This window comes from Rhamphochromis sp. 'chilingali' (genome assembly GCF_963969265.1).
Source record: "Rhamphochromis sp. 'chilingali' genome assembly, chromosome: 2".
NCBI lineage: Eukaryota > Metazoa > Chordata > Actinopteri > Cichliformes > Cichlidae > Rhamphochromis > Rhamphochromis sp. 'chilingali'.
This window is the reverse complement of record NC_137930.1, coordinates 31,506,688-31,524,473: the sequence shown is the minus strand read 5'-3', so window position 1 is coordinate 31,524,473 and position 17,786 is coordinate 31,506,688. Positions and strand designations below refer to the sequence as shown.

General features: G+C 37.5%; 1 protein-coding gene across 1 annotated transcript in view; it reads right to left on the bottom strand.

Annotated features, from left to right (window-relative positions):
- Positions 1–17,786, bottom strand: part of cntfr (ciliary neurotrophic factor receptor) — a 229,418-nt gene that overhangs the window by 89,975 nt on the left and 121,657 nt on the right. The window contains exon 4 of the mRNA XM_080865436.1: positions 13,793–14,026. Coding sequence (XP_080721562.1) covers positions 13,793–14,026 — 234 coding nt within the window. The remainder of the gene's footprint in view (positions 1–13,792; positions 14,027–17,786) is intronic.

Genomic DNA, 17,786 nt, shown 5'->3' with positions numbered 1-17,786 from the left:
ACCAAAAAAACCAATGTGTGTGTGTGTTTCAGTTTCAGTTGAATAGAGATGCAGCTACTTTCATAACTTTAACTAGTGACAAAGTCTTTGGGAAAACCCTGACAGTGGCATGCTTGTGCAATTAACTGAATCTGACATGTCATAATACTTCTTGTAAGATATTTACATGATTGTTCACAGAGGGATAGAAGAAGGTCAAGTACTGTTTGATAGCTTTTTGACGTTGTTTCATGTTCTAGAAAACACACTAAGAGCTGAGATGATCCACGGTAAATGAAATCAGTTTTACTGTGAAGGAATAATTTTCACATTCAAAGACGAAGATAAATGAATGTATAAATAATCAAATGTTTTGCATTTCCTGAAGTGCTGAATCAATCGCAGCTACAAAAACTACTTCAAAATGGTTGGGCTGACACTTCCTCAAACTACAAATGATAATTAGGCTTGTGATGATTGTGTGAATGTGTTTGCATCTTCTTCTGTAACAGTATAAAACAAAACCCGCACAAATAACTGAGCTTTCATTGGTCACACACAAGTGCTGCTGATACACACAGCACAGATCCAGCCCACATTCTTGTCCGGCCAAGACCAACATTTCTGTGTTTTTCCACAATAAGAGTGGTTCATTCGACACAGGAGCTATGTTTGTGTGAGAGTCCTTTCATCTGCCCACTGCAACATGTGGTGGTGTATTTGTGTGGCTGAATATCCAGAAGGTGCTTGTTTATCTTAAACAAAAGTAGACTTCCCGTACCCATTTCTGTAAATCTCAGATCTCAATTTCTTTCATGAAAATTTTCAAGTAGGTGCATTTATTGATATTAGTATTGTAATAGCCACCCCCCAAAAAGTAATTACTTCAACCACACTGTTGCGTTCTGTGAGTATATCTGTCCTTGGGGACTGTCCCATTTAGCCACAGTCCAGGCGCACAGCTTCTTGGTCCCCAGGGATTGGGCCAACAAGCTGGGGTAATTGAAACGTTTCCAAGAAGACAGCAATGCTGAACCAGCTATTATGCTAGAACTTAAATTCTTAGAGAGCACAATATCACTTAGGTATATGAAAAAAATACAGATGATAAGACAGTTCTTGCCTATAATGTTACCATGACCATAGCTGACCTATAACAAATTATAGCAACAACTCTTTCTGTAGTTGAACAAAAGCTGAACAAAACACTGGTTTGTTAGTTTGGGGTTATTTATTTATTTTTTTTATTTATTTTTACAAATTTTGTCCCTTTTTAACAATAGACAACAAAGAATAGACAGTTAGGAAAACAAGCAAAGAGAGAAAAAAAGATTTCCAACAAGTAATTGGAGAGTGAAGGACACAATCCCTTGGTATGTGCTTCAACCCATTGGAGGTGGGGCAACCACATAACAGCACATGTTAATGGGTGAGACCTCTGCTCAGTTCACATTTTAACCATACACAGTGTTAAAATGTGATTCAAAATCAAATTTTGGTAGGTAGAACTGGTCATCTGCTAACTGGAAGGTTGGTTGTTAACTGGCTACTCTAGCCTGCATGCCAAAGTATCTCTTAGACACTGAACAAGTTGGAGTCTTAATGTTAGATAGAAAGCACTTAGATGTAGGAAAAAAGTATTTCTTTTAATGGGTGAATGTTATAGACAACATTATGTATAAAGTGGTTTGAGTGCTCCAGTACAGTCCATTTATCACCTGGCTAATCATATATCATATAGCTGATTTACAGAGGTATTTACAAAAAAGTTGGAATGCCATAAATATATGTATTAAAATAAACAAGCAAACGGCTTAAGTTTATGAATTTTCTGCATTCGTTTTCTTCTTTTTTGCTGGCTAAGTAAAATCAATAGCACATTTGCAATCTTTCTCAAAAATACATTGACTTGAACATACTCACTGACACACCATTAACTGTTTGTTGAAGTCTTAAATTCCTACTGAAGCAGGTGCAGCAGAATACAAGTTAAATGCTAACAGTCTGCCTTTACATCAGCACGACTTTAATAAGTCAGTCAATGTGTGAAACGATCTCCTTGGGAAGAGCAGATTAGTTTGCTGCATCAAACGTAAATGGCCCAAATAGACTAAATGGAGGAGTCACTTTTATCCTGAAGCAGAAAATTATGTTAGGTACTAGTTCATTACACACGCATATAAAGATACATGCAGAAGAGAAGAAAGAAAATACCAGGAGACCATACATAAATGGATTTGTCTACACAAATACATTCTACATGCACCATGAGCACATGTAAAAGACATCTATACAAAGACATGTAAATCAATGTACTCTATCTATCCATCCATCTAGCTAGCTAGCTATCTATATTTCAAAGAGATTTGAGAATGGCTTGCAACATTGCTCAAAATGACTTTTAATATCTGTATTATTAAATTTAATATGATTTTGGTGCACGAATGAGTATCTTTTCTGTGTCCGCCTATGCAGACATCAGTTGAGTTGATTAAGCAGCCCTTCAAGATGGCCCAGGACACATTAGCGTACACACAACCATGGAAATGTGACCCTATGCATCTCAAGCTACATTCAGATATGTTCTGAGCAATTGGGTTTCAATGTGTCCCCAATACATATTGAGGTATAGGAGAGAGTACAAAGGGGGGGGGGGGGGGTATACTGCTGAAACCTTCTATCCCCATTTATTTTCTATGCATCCATGTGACATGTGTGACTATTGTTTAAAAACTGAAAGCTTAGGGAAATCTTTGTAACAGTTAACAGTTTCTTTTTCTTTGACCAAAAGTTCTATTTTCAGGTGGATTAGACTGAACTTGTGTGACATGCCTGGCTGAAAGGGTCAGCAGAAGGAGGACAGTGTTACCTTTCAAAACATTTGACATTTGAAAATCTTTGCAGACACAGACACACACACACACACACACACACACACACACACACACACACACACACACACACACACACACACACACACACACACACACACAAGAATGGCCATTGAGCATATTTTCATGGATATCTGACCATTCCTCAGTTGCTTGACGTCAGTGGAGCAAACTATTCAACCTCACTGATGGACATTGAGCCAGGGGGAATAGTTTCTGGTCACAGGCACTCCTTCCTACTGATTCTCGCTTTCTCTTTTGCCTTCACACACACACACGCACACATGTACACGCGAGCACACAAACACACGAGATCATAAAAGGGCCAAGACAGCCCAGACTTTTCTATTTTACTGGACAATAGCATGAACAGGGATTTTGCTTCTTAGCAGACACACAAAAACACATTGTGACAGCCAGTGACAAATTATTACGAAGCATGCAAAAAGGCACCCATAGACAGCAGTAGCTACATTCAACACACGCACACGCACACACACACGGTCACATAGCAAAGACATTTGTGCTTTATTGCATGTCAACTGTAGGAAAGCGGAGCAAACAGAGAAGACACGATAATAATACATTGCATCACTTGGTTTATTCCACTACCTCTGGATGGGTAATTACAGCGAGAAAGGGAGATTAGAGTTAGGAAAGGCAAACAGAGTGACACAGGGAGAGAGAGAAAGGGAGGGAACACAATGGATTTTGGCTTGCTTCAATTAATCCTTTTTATCAGAAGTTTGATCAAAATCTAACAGAACCAAAAATTAATGGACTGGCTCCTACAAAGATTAGTAATTTAAAAAAAAATCAAGGCTCTGAAGGAGAGACAGAAAGAAAAAGACAAAGGAGGGCAAGATTAAGTTGGGGGAAGAGGAGGACAGGAGTAAAGGGAAGAAATGAGAAAGAGTATGAGAAAGAGTCAGTGAAGGGACAAGTTAACTCTGACTGTGTAGATGGAGGAAGTGATGAAAAATCAAAATTTAATCATAAGAATATATCCATCAATCCATTTCAAGATTGACCAGAGAATGTTGGAGAAGGTGTGAGGCTGGCAAAAGGGGGAGAAAAAAACGTTTAGGGCAGGCATGGCAGCACCAATAGCACACTGCCAATTACCCGATATACTTCATGGTGTTTTTTCATGCAGAGCATGCAAGTGGAACGAAGCTGGAGCATTGGAAATTTAATAGGGCCAAGGAGCAGAATTTTAGGAGACTAGAAGTGATGCCCTATTTGCTATGCTACCAGAAGCAAAACAATGAGTCTCATGTTTGTGAAACGGATGTAGGACTCTTACAACCATGCTCTTGGCTGAGCATTGTTGTTCGTGACAAAACTCACTTGTATACTTGTAACACCAAATTTGCCATTTCTAAAGGCACTGATCTTGTAATTTTAGTTGCATTTCTGTGAAGAATCAACACTAACTTTCTCACATCTCATTTCAATAAAATGCTTTGCTGAGAAACCTGTAAGTATTCAGGTGGATGTCACTTTACATTAAACGCTTTGGCAGACCAAGCAGATCCAAAATGCCAAGGAAGTTCCGATGCAATCACCCAGACGACCAAAATAATACGGTGCTCTGACAACTCAGAGGTATTTTAAGGACATTACTGTGAATGTCCTTAAAATACCTCACTATTTGTAACAAACCCCAGTGCTAATTAAGCCCATCAGGCAGCCAGATTTCTAAATACCAGTCTTCACTTAGGGAGAAAAAATTTATACAGATTCAAATTCAGTAGTACTAAGATATTGTGGGCTGTAGATACACATGTATACTGACTAATGTACTACATACTATACACTTCTTCTGGTCTTAATAGTAAACATTAAGATGGGAAAAAGTGTGAGAAAAGTGTGAGACTTTTAGTAAAAAGTTATACAGACTGAAACGCATGGACAAAGATGAAAAGGAAAAGACAAAGCAATAGGTGAAATGGGACAGACTAGGCGCGGTGTAAGAGGATTAGTGAGAGAAAGAGAAAGACAAGAATGAGATAAAAAAAAAAACAGGATTGGGGCAAAATGTTAAGATATGAGGAAGAAAAAAAATTGCTTCATGGGTGAACCGTGAATGGCCACAACCGTGGAGGTGGGATATTAAAATATTATGCCAATATTATGTCTACAATGATGTGTATTTGTCTACATGTACTCTTTTCTACTCTAACTTCAGAAAACATTATCCTCAGTCTGACACAGACTAAATGTAAGGCATCTCCGAAAACGTTAGAGCACTTATGGAAATATGTGATGTCTTGATGAATCGAGCAGGTATTCGAAGTTTACACATGACCATTCTCGCATGAAAATATCTTAAAAGTTTATTTTGTGACCCAGAAAGAGTAATATTTCAAACTCCGCCACTCTGTGTTCCTCCGCCACTGCCTCGTTTGAGTTTTGGATGAAATGGATTCTGGGATACTGCATTTCGTCATTTCAAGCTGATTGGAGACCAGAACAGCCAATCAGATATCTTTGCATCCAAGTCTGTGATTGGCTGGTTTTGTGGCACAAATATAAAGGCGTACAGAAAGAGTTGAACACGCACGAGCAACACATTGCGAGCGAGCGCAAATACAAAAACTGAGCGAGAGGGGCTGCTATTGAGTGTGTGTGTGTGTGGATAATAGCAAACACTGAAATACATTTTTTGCACACAGCAATGAATTTTGTTCACTCAAATTTTAGTTTTCTTCGCTCAAAATAAATTTCTCCTCAAAATGCAACACTTGCACCTGCAAACTTTTTTTTACTTGCGCTCAAATTTTTTTTACGTGCCCTCAGAATAGTGGCACAAACATGACGCCGTAGATAACTTGCTGAAGAACTGGAGTTTCTTCTCCCCCCTCCAGGCTGTCAGACACTTGATAGTGACCTGCGCGTGCTTCTCAGCCAATTACAGCGGTACAGACACCCAGCCTTCCGTTTCCATTAAACTCCTTCATTCACATACATTATTCTCTTGCATACATATATTTTCTTCAGACATGTATGCATTCTCTTCTTACATACATATATTATTTGTGAGATTAAATGCATATTGAATGCATGTAAATGAGCGCAACATGTAGGAATGCATAAATGAAAATGCATGTATGTTAGAGTGAAAATTTGTAAATATGTACATTAAAATACATGTATAAGAGAGCACAATATTGCAATGTGTGTTAAATATGTGTAAACATGAGAATAAAAATATCTAAACATAAAAATTTTAATAAAACTATGTGAGAGTGAAAATATATGTGTGTGAAAGAAGAATGTAGTGTGTGTGAGAGTGAAAGAATGCACACACTATTTCATACACATACATGTATTCACTTCCATTTGACTTCTTAAGCCAGGGCCATTTTCCCATTTGTTATGGTTTTCTGCTACAATAAACTGATGGGAATTACTGTTGTCCTGCAAGTAGAGCAAAAAATGGTGCAGGGAGAAATTTGCGATGTAGAGCGGAACAACAGAGGACAAACTGGAGTAAAAAGACAGAAAGAAGACAATGATGGTCACGATTAATATTGTAAGGGAGGTAACTAAGATGTGGATAAATAACTCTTATCTGTATGATTATCTCATTAAGCCTCTCCTAGCGTGTGCTTTTGTTTTTCACTGTTTCCTAAAGGAAAGAGTTGTTTTTACTCCAGGAGTCAGCTACAACACTAATCCTGCAGCAGAAATTATTGGATTTACTCAAAACACTTGGTGGCACTGCAGACTTTGGTCAGATCTCTGTACTAAAACTTTTTCCCATACTTTATAAATAAAATAATGTTGTGAAGACAGGATAACTCTTTTCTTCATAAGTAATTTTTTTTATTCTATTGATAAATATCTAACATTTCACACAATATAGGAACTTATACTATACAATTGACTACACTACAAAAAAAAATCAAACCAAGCAATCTGATTTACATATGAATCAGATTATGCTATTTCTTTGAACATGTATTTAAACTGACTGCCTTAAAAGTACTAATTTTACTCTGTTTTGACAGACTGTGGCAACTGGTCTTGTAGATTTTTTTTTAAAAAATGACATGAGAGAGCATGCGCTTTTGCTAGACTATTGAATTAAATTCTAAGCTTGTGTGAATCCTCAATGATTCCATTGACTATGATTGACTGGATACTGGGACACGCAAGGAGAGTAATTAAAAAGGAAGAAAAGTAGTTCTTGCAGTGCCCTTACATGTGGGGGCAACTTCCTGGTTAAACAGGAAGTCTCAGAGGAGCTTTATGGGTTCACCCTCCTCTGTAGCGATCTGTCTGCAAGGAGACAAGACAATTCCATTACCCAGCAATGTAGCACAGGTCCCTTGAGTGCGTGTGTGTGTATGTGTGTGTGTGTGTGGGGGGGGGTTACGCACCAAAACAAGCTACCCAGGGAAAGGAATAAGACATCAATTCATGGTGTGTCTGTGTGTGTTTGTGTAGAAATAAGTTGCCTGAGGATGGAGATGCACATGACTCTAACGACAGAAATCACACCTTCTTGTATTAGGAGGTTGAAAACACTCAGTGTGTGGTATGGCATTTCATTGGTCACATTTTGTGCTATACATTATCTTATTTATTCAAAAAGTGTCATCTAAAAGTGTCATGTGAGCTTAATTAAACTCATATTAAATATACTAAAGTTATACTCTTTGGATGGGACAACAACAAGAGCTACAGTAAACAGCTATAAGTAAATATCATTTTAGTTGTTATATCTATTTGCATCTACAAATACAAGTACTGCATCTACTAAAAAAAAAGACACACCAATAGTATGGAATGGTACTGTGTCCTGCTGCCTAATTCAAATGGTGATTTACACACCCCTTATTGAGCAAGGATAGACTGGACTTGGAATTAAGAAGCAGGGAAAGAATGACTGCATATTTTGTTCCATTTCTGGTCTTCCAAGTATGGTTTTTGAGCACTAACCACACTCACACAGCAACATGCACATGGGTTAAACAAATCAACTCGATACTCCAACACTAGTGGTTAAGACTTCGGTTGCAATTTGTAGCATTAAGAAAAAAAAAGCAACTGTTTACATAATGTCATTGCTATGATCTGAGAGCAGCTCAAACTGGATTTGTTTACGAGAATGGGTGCCAAACCTAGATCCCTCTTTTTTTGTGTGATGATTTGTGGTATAAATTCATTACTATACAGACACAATTCTTGCTTGCAAGATGAATGCTTTTCTTCATTGTACATGTTTAAAATGTTGTCATTACAGTAATGGAAGCGGAGGAGTGGTTGCGGGCAGGGGCTGGTTTTGTATCGTCTCAGCTGGCATTCTGAGTGGCATACTGGCTGAGTAGCTGAATTATGGGCTCTAAAAACAGGGAGTCAATAGCAACAATGCTTTTAGACACTCATGCGTGTGTTGCATGTTCTTAAGGTGATAATCATTATCATTTCAAAGTTTTGAGAAAAGTTACCTCTAAATGGAAGGAAAGAAGAAGTGGTCCATCTCAGTTTTCAAACTGGGGTTTCTGACTGTCAGTCTCTTAAATGCCCATCATTCAGAATTTATTCATTGCCACTGTATTTGGTGAAGAGGTGGTTTACATTCGTCGGATGATTTTTTTTCGGTGAACTTTTTCTGGTAATAATAATAATTTTTAAAAAAAACTCAAAACTTTGATTACATTCGCAAATTATATATGTTTTACACTGTATATTTAACCCTCTGTATCCCATAACAACCTCTTTTTTATGTTTACTCCCAAGTCACCTCAAGTGCTTCTGTTCATCTGTAGCATCTGAGTCTATAAAACTTTGTGAAAGAAGTCTGACATTGATCGACGAGTCTGTGAAGTGTTGAGGATATCCCAAACTTTTTTGTCAGTAAGGTTGGTTGTTTTTACAAGACTTAGCTGTTGTCAATAACACTTTATCTGAAATAAAACTAGCATCATCAGACTCTCACAGTATGACTTTCTAAACACTTGAGTCTAACTTTATCTTAAAACAATTTGTTGTTGTTTTAGCCGACTAGTTGTTAGCTGGGCACAGATGGAAGATTTACATGTGTAATCCTGCTGGCAATAGATAATTTCAATAATATAAGGAATAAATAAGCAGATTTCTGTAAATTCTTTAAGCTTTTTTTTTTTTGCTAAATATGAGTGTTTACAATATTCACCAGTTTCTCCCTTTTCTTCAAAATTGTCAAGAACATTTTAGTAGAATTCTGTTGGAGTGTGGAGGGTTAAATAAAACCTTTTTTCCTCAGGTACTCATGTTTCCTACAAAATAAGCCTCAGTAATTAACCGTCACACTGTACATTAAGTACTGCAATTGAACAGATGAGTTTATCTAGTTGTTACACCTGAACTAAGTCAATACAAACATTTTTCAAAGAGTTATCATCATGTAGTAGAGCTTTCAGTGAAATTGACTTGTATGCTATCATATGTAAAATGTTTCCCTAAAGAAAAGGTCCTTCCGTACTTTCCTCCATCTCCCTGATAATTTTAACCATGGAACATCCTTTTGCAGAAGATGTAAACTTTAAGTTATTTCTTTGTGATATAACCAAGTTGCACATAGACTATGTCTAAAACTTGCATAAAGTGCAGCTGGTTCTCACTAGCAGTATAATGCAGCTGACAGGTGAGTGGCTGGATATATGATGCTATGCTGTTAATGCTGTGTTTGCTGGGAGGCTTAATAACTGGTTGGGTGCAGCTCATCTTGCTATACTATAAATTGTTTAGCTGACGGTCATTGAAAAACAGCAATACATACAAGAATGGACAAAGCCAGAGAAGAGGAGGACAGCAATAACTTCACTGTTGTGACAGCAAAGGATGCACTATCCCACAAGCGCTTCAGTGTTTTATGACCGCTTGCTAATTAAATTATAATGAAATTTTACTGGGTGTACTCTTTCATTTTCTATTGTATTTTTTAAACCATATGTCACTTTTTATTTTACCAGCTTTATGTTACCCCCTTTACCAGTTAACATCACGTCTTATTCTGAAGATACAGTCTAAAGACGTCACTGAGTACTTGGGTGCTGAAGTTTCCTTGTGTGTCTCTCTGTTTATGCATGTGGATGAGGAGATGGACAGTTTTTAAAACAAAGTAACAGAGAGAATGTAAACTAACAGTTATATACAGTGGTGAAATAATACAAATGGGAAAAGAAACAGACATCAAAGCAGCACTATATTTCCACATGAAACTCAACACAAACAAGTGCTGTCTCCTTGTGCTAACATTATGTTGACACAGTCCATAAATTCGGTGTGAAGGTGGACCAAGCGCGCATACACACATAGCATAACACTAGTGTTCCTAATGCAAACCAGTGTAAACACAAAGCCAAGCGATGCTGCCTAACACAAATGAAAAAGCCGGCGTAGATAGATGGATGCTAGAAAGAGTGGGAAAATAAGGACGTCATACAAGGTTGCTTTACACACGCACACATACGTATGAAGAATAACGAAAGGCAAGATAAGAAAGATGAGAGATAATCAAAAAAGTTTGAGAGACAAAGAGTGAAGGAGAAAAACTAAAAAGCATAAACAGATGGCTCTGTGCTATTCTCCTGATAACACTTCTATCTGTGTGAAACATAACAAGCCCCCAGTGTAAGTAATAAACGCTGCATAAAATCAAACTACCATCATGATGGTAATCAGAACAAGTGTAGCCTGTCATGATGTCATTATCACTGTAGCTGCACAACACTTAAAGTTTTGTAGGTGGCAGTTAACATAATGAAAAAAAATGTAGCCAGAAAACAAAGTCGCAGTCATAACAGACAATAAAACACAGACAGAAGAGATTTAGCAATGCGGAGTTACAGTTGCTGCCACCCCAACGTATCTTGAACGTGTCATAAAATCACAGACTGTTATTGAGACAGTTAGATTCAGTGCTAAAAGTAGGTTAGCAAAGTAGGATCTGACCCTTGATGAATGAATAAAATAAAACTCTGTTTGTCTCTCACACACAAAGTGTCATTTTGATAGCAGAAAAGCAGCACCAGTCTTTCACATGTGTTTGTACACAGATACTGCTTCCATCTGTCCGTCTAAGGCTCTCTCTCTCTCTGTTTTATACATACCTAAACATACACACATATCCTGGCCTGTTTGTGAATTGCATCATTCCCCCCGCTGACATAATTTGCCATAACATAAAAGTCATTAAATCAGTATTACTTCAGCATTGTGTAATTCATCACTGCTGATATGATTAACCAAACTGTCATGCGCTCATATAGTCTCATTCATCAAACATTTGCTTGGAAATGTAACATTTAACATCAGCACTGGGATAAAATCTTGATGGGTTGTGTGTTTGGCCTCTATTGGTTCTGTTGACAAGTGGATGGAATCATACTGGCATGGTTTACTGTTTAGCTAAAGGGGACGTGAGCTGACCGCTTTTTCAAAAATATCTTTAACCGTTGAGTGTTTATTTATTTTATTTGTTTGTTTTTTTGGATCGGTTATTTGTATGCATGATTCACAAAAGACATTTTAACATTTCACCTGGCACAAATGAGATAAATGAACCGGTCGACCTGTCTTTCAATTTGCTTTTCTCAAAAATAGAGTTGTGGTGGACTCAATAACACAAGAGTGTCAGAAAGATGAACGCTGTATGGGCTATTCCCCCCCTTGGAGTGATGAATCATGTGCTGTGTATCAAAATTTGCCACCGTTCTGAAGTAGCCTACTGTGACTGATGCCAAGAAGATATTTAATTTCACTCTCTAGCCTTCTTGCAGCTAAAGTGTGATTTCTGTAAAAAATGTAACTTAAAATGTTGTCTATTCCTTTTACTACTAACAGACTGAAAAGGAGGGAAGACAGAGTGATCATTTTCATGTGAACAAACACTGCCCAGCAGAGATAATGTCCCTGCTTTTTATTTTATTTTAACTACAGTAAGTAGATAATAATTCACTGTTGACTGAACATTGTTTTTATTCGATCTGTCATTTAAGATTGACATTCAATCTGTCATGAGGCAGAACTGCAGTGACAGATGAATTCAAAAATAACAGCCAAGCTAATGGATGGAGGATGATAAATATAATAACTGTGAATAAGTTATGTGATGTATTATAAATAAGGCAGAACGCTAATCTGCTGGTTAGAGAAATCGCTTGTCATTAAAATCATTATTAACATTTATAAACATTCAAATATTTGGACATCCTGTAAGCTATACCAGTATACCACACAAAAAGCATGTACTAAGATTAACGTTTAACTTAAATAGAGACCAACTAATGAAATTACTTCTGGGGTTCTTCTTTTCATTGTCATATAAACTGTTCAGCTTAGTCAATAAAGCAATTTATAACAAAGGCAATTTCATTCAAGTCATCGTCTTGCCATTTACCACTCCATCCAATACACTTATTATGCAAAGAATAAGTGCATAAAACTTTCACCATGAAAATAATGGATTTAAAATGAGGCCAATGCCAACTCACAAACCCTCATGGCAGTCCATTAAAAGTGACATCATTTACTTTTCGTATGATTATTACGATTATGCACACCATAACAGGAAATAGACCAAATATAATTTTAACAGCTATTCATAAGAACTGGTCAGCTGGCAGCAGATCTACTGCAAAGATTGTTATCACAACAATTCAAGTTTTATATTGGCATTTAAAATTTGAATGAAACAGCCCCTCAAACATTACAGCGTACTATTAAAATTGTCATTTAGCTGAAGTGCTCACTTTGCACGGAACAAAAAGAATCTGGAAATTTGGTAGCCAGCTGTATGTTGACCCTCACAGTCGTTAATACAAAGTCATAACAGTCATAACATCCTGTGACTAGTCAATAGAATGGATTCAGCTTCTTAAGTAATATTCCTCAGTCTTTAGACACAGTTGATTGCAGGGATGGTCGCAGGTTTTATAAGCTCTGACCATCCCGCACTCAAAGCTTATTTCAAAAGGGCCTCTACTGTGATTCCACTAAGACTGGAATGATATCACAAATGATATCACAAGCATCGACTGTGACTATCTTTCAGTCTAAGCTGATCACATATTTAGACCTTTTTTGTCAAGCTTTGGAAGCAGCTGAAATTGGAATTGTGGTTGGAGGGTTAGGGTTGTTGTTGGTTTGAATGTATGTAGCAGATTTTTTATTTGCACTGATTATCATTATTATTATTAGTAGTAATAGTAGTAATGTAATGCAAAGTCATTTGGTTTTAAATGTGTTAAAGACATAAAATGTACTTGTTTCTTCATTATTTGATGCTCTATATTGAAAGAATGGTATCATACATTTAGTTATAAATTCTTAATGGAACAACAAAACTCTGGCAAATTTCCATGGAGACATAAAATATAAGCATTAATGACAGCTAGTGCTAATAAGGTTAAGCTAATTGACATAATTCAGTTTGTTAAGAGACAGCCCTCAACAACGATAAAAATAGTAACAGACTCACCGTGTGTTAAAGAAGTTTATATTTTAGGATTCATCACAATTCTCATTTATGTGTACATTTTACCATCTTGTTACTTTACTTTCTTGAGTAATTTTACATTACACAGAAAGCTACTTAAACATAGCTGAAGTAAGACTAAGCAGGGCATCTATAGCCATTATTTTTATCACATTTGTATCAGATTACTTTTGAAATTATCAGCAATGTCATACTTGTTTCTATGTTGTTGGGGTTTTTTTTCTTTTTGTTTTTTGTTGACATCCCAATGGCATCAAGAGTAGCTTATTTTATTTTACTACTTTCTTATTTTATTCACCTTTTGTCTTTCCATCTTATGTCTGCAATCACTCACTTTCCCTTCGGGATGATTAAAAATGTGTCATGTCTCATCCTTAACACTTAGAGGGCAAATGCGCCCGTCCTATTGGAAGTAAGCTACTGTACTTACTTCCAATTTGGAGAAAGATGGCTTCATGTTTGTCATCATCTTGCTTCTGAAAACAAGTGTAGAGTCCAGTATGGTTCAGGGACACGTTAGTCAGGATCAGTCTGGGGCCTTCTAGACTGTGCTGGGCCTTCACATATGTCCCATTCATCTTCCATGATACTGATGCATCATTGTCCAGGGAGCCACACTGCATGGTGACATCACTGCCTATTCGTCCATACTGGATCCTATCAGCTAAAAAGAGACAGAGACAATGATTAAGTGCTGGGGATAGCAACAGTTAATAACCACTAAAATATCTGTGCAGTGTAATTACTGCCCTGTGTGCATGTTGGCCCTTGGCAACTGAACACAGACTTCCAATTCAGGATTCAACACACTTCCAATTAATCTATTCTTATTCTTTTGTTATTTTTTCTGTGTGTGTGTTTCTGGACACTAATTCTCTCTCTAAATCGCTTTCATATATGTTTATTTGTGTACACAAAAAATATATTTTCTACTTTATGGAACAAAGTTTAAAATTTTGGCAGTAACATGAATCATTTTGCTGCTCACGTCAGAAACCTTAAGGGACAGATTTTCACAACTCAGTTGCATTATGATTTTAAAATGTTCCAGTTAGGTATTAAACACTACCTAGTTAGGGTTGGAAAAAGATGGTTTGGGCAAAAATATAACAGTTGCTATTTCACAGCTCAATTTCCTGTTTGGCAGACTGACACATCCCCGCAGAAAGCTCTTGACAACATTTAAAAACAAAACAAAAACAAGCACGTCCATGCTCACAGGTGTACACACGGGTGATCACACCCACAAACTACACCCTTTTTGGCTCCTACCTCAAAGCACACTGTGTTCTGTTGATCTTATGTGCTGCACAATAATGTTTAATATTTAGTATTTACTGTCATATTCCCATATATCATTGTGATGTTGTTTATTCTATTACTCTTGTTCTCTTCTGCTTGTTTTCTTTTTCTTTCTCAACAGGTGATCCAGGTGATCGATATATGCATTTTCTTTTTCTTTTTTTTTTCTGCCCATTCTGTTGGTTTTTGTCTTTTGCCCTTCTCCCCCGTCCCTCTTCTCAGCTGTTTCTCTTTCCCTCTTTCTTTCTCCCCTTCTTTCCTCCAGTCAAGTCAGTAAGTGAAAATAAAATAAACAATAAAAGGCAAATCAAATGGACCATTATGGCAAGGCTGGGATGGTCAACTTGGTAAAGTAAATCCGTTGGGCATCTTTCTTTGCCTTTAGACAATAATTCTGATGGCAAAAGAGCCAAACGGGACAGGAAAGAAACAAACAAAAAAAAAGCGTGTAAAAAAAAAAAAAAAAAAAAGACAACATTTCTGCTACAGACAAACAATACATTGTGATTTATAATTGAAATATATTTCAAAAATGTGGGGACTGACAAATAAAACCCCAAAACAAATCATGTCCATAAACACAAACAACTTTCTCTGACTATTTCTATCAAATTTTGAAAGAGAAAGTCGATTCTGACGTGTCTTTTCGTTGATGCCTTTAGCCTTCTGTTAACTAACAGCAATGCCCAGTCAGGAAAGTAGTTGGGTCTGTGACCTCCAGGGTTAGGGGTTATATGTGAGCCTAATGGGTGTTCTCGCCAAACACTGGGGTTAGTAGCCCTGTTGTGTTGATAAGCCTCATGGGGCATGCCACGACCACAGAGACTGAAGACCTCAGATTAACACTTAACACTGGGGATCAACAGCACAACAAGAAACAACAATAAAATATTGATCTCCATCTCTGTAAAAGCCCTCTTCTATGAACAGGGGGGGGGGGGGGGGGGGTTGGGCGTGCTGCCTCTACTGGCTGTAGATCAAATGCTGTCAAGATCCTTGTCTTGGTCTGATGTCTCTTTCCTAGACTTTTTCTTTGTGTGTCTCTCCCCACCCACCTTTGTTTCTCACCACAATGCCTTTTTTTCACTTGAGCTAGCTTCCATCTCTCAATCTACTCAGACATGCTTCTTATCACAGCTGATACAGATGCCAACCCAGTGTTTCATGTATATTTCATGTCCCATAACAGAGCCATCTATATTTAATGGGGACAAGATCCTTGTCCCCATTAACATTAACCCAACGCTGTTTGTTCTCTTCGTCTTCCATTCCGCCGTTCATTACCCCTCACTAACCCTTTCTTTTTGTAATTCTCTGTGATTCATGCCATCTTCATTTTTTTTTCTATTATCATTTTTTTCTTCTGCTGTCCGCCCGAGCCATCTCCACGCTCGCCCTCCAAATTTGCCAAATAATGTGTGTGCATATGCATGTCAGTGGCAAGAAATGCCAATTCCTTTGATCTCCTTCTCTGTCAACTTACTTTGAACAAGTTTGTGTGACTTTATTTACATAAAAAGCTATTTGCATCTTAGCATAAACCTTAAAGTTTGACTTTGATGTTAGCTTTGATGATGATGCTGGTGCCCTGCTTCATGTGACAAGGAAGAGAAGAGAAGAGAAGAGACCTTGAATTTTAAGTCAGTGGTCATTCATTGCGCTTTCAAACCAACTAACTGCAGAATATATTGTGTGATTACTGGTAACTTGTAATAGTAATTCTTACTTATCAAAGGCACAGAAGTCATTTCAAAACTGATTTGAACACTGACACTGAGTTGTTAATAGAATAGAAGTGGAAAGTCATGAATGTCATCCAACTGATTTAATCAGAAAGAAGTTTTTATTAGTAGCTGAAAGAAAAATGAAGTCCCTGGTGAGAGCTTACCCCTTACAAAGTTTTTGCACTTAGCATTTCTTGTTTTTGTGAAGGTCAGTACCCGTCTATGTACAGCAATGATTCTTTAACCTCTCCTGTCCCCCTCAATGCCCCATCCAATCCTTTGTATCTTCTCAGGTTACATCACCTTCTCACTGCCTCAGTCCTTTCAAATATCCAGTCACATCTTTCGCCTTTGCTCCCTCTCCATCTCTCTCCATTTCATTTTGTCCTCTCACTTCTCCTTGTCTTTCTTCTGTCCTATCAACACTCTCCTCCTCTCCTCTCACTCTCTGTGTCAGTCTCTATCTTTATCGTTCATCCTCCACCCTTGTCTATGTGTCACTCCCCCCCATCTGCCTGTATCAATGACCTGCTTTGAACTTCAACTTGTCCTGTTAGCTGATGATGATTCACAAACAGTGTCCAGTGTGTACCAGAATTATATTTTCTGGGCTCAGTGCATTCAAGCTGTTGATTCCTGTTGATTCGTCTTAGTTAAACTTATTCAGATAACCCGAAAGATTTTTCTCCTCGTTGCTTTGTGTCGCTATACTTCCCACTCATCAAGAAGTCACAGATTCAGAGACAGAGTTAAAGACGTCCTCAGCTGGTACAGTTATAACTACTGACTATTCTCAGCTGGGGGCTGATAAACACAGAGTGTTCTGCTAAATATTTAAGGATTAAAAATGTTCAATGTGGTATTAAATCAAGTGTGAATTCGTATTACTGAAGTTACATTTAATCCACTTGAACAGTTTGGATAACTTGTGTAGTTTATGGCACCAGAGAATTAACTTTATCAGGATTTTCAGCTTCGTCCTTCAGTCATACAAGCTCCAGTTGCACAGATAAAATGGTCTTATGGAGTCTTAATATACCAAAAATCAACATATGATAATGTCCGTGAGCCCTCCATGCTGTAGTACTACTATCTGCTGTAGGGATGCTTGCTGTTACCTCTGTGTCGGCTTTTGTTTATCCTTCTGAGAGTTATTCTCACTGTGTCTCTCTTATCTTGTCCCCCCTCTGTATATCTCATTGCTCATCTTTTGCTCTCTCCTCTCCATTACTTTCGCTCCCTCTGACCTTGATGCTGCTCACTTACATGCCATATGAATTGTGTTGAAACTTCAGTATTCATTCATGGTATATCAGTGATCAGTAGTCTTCTAACATGCCACTCATGCATAATACACCTTATAGCAACAGTGGAAACACAAGCAGATACTTATGATTA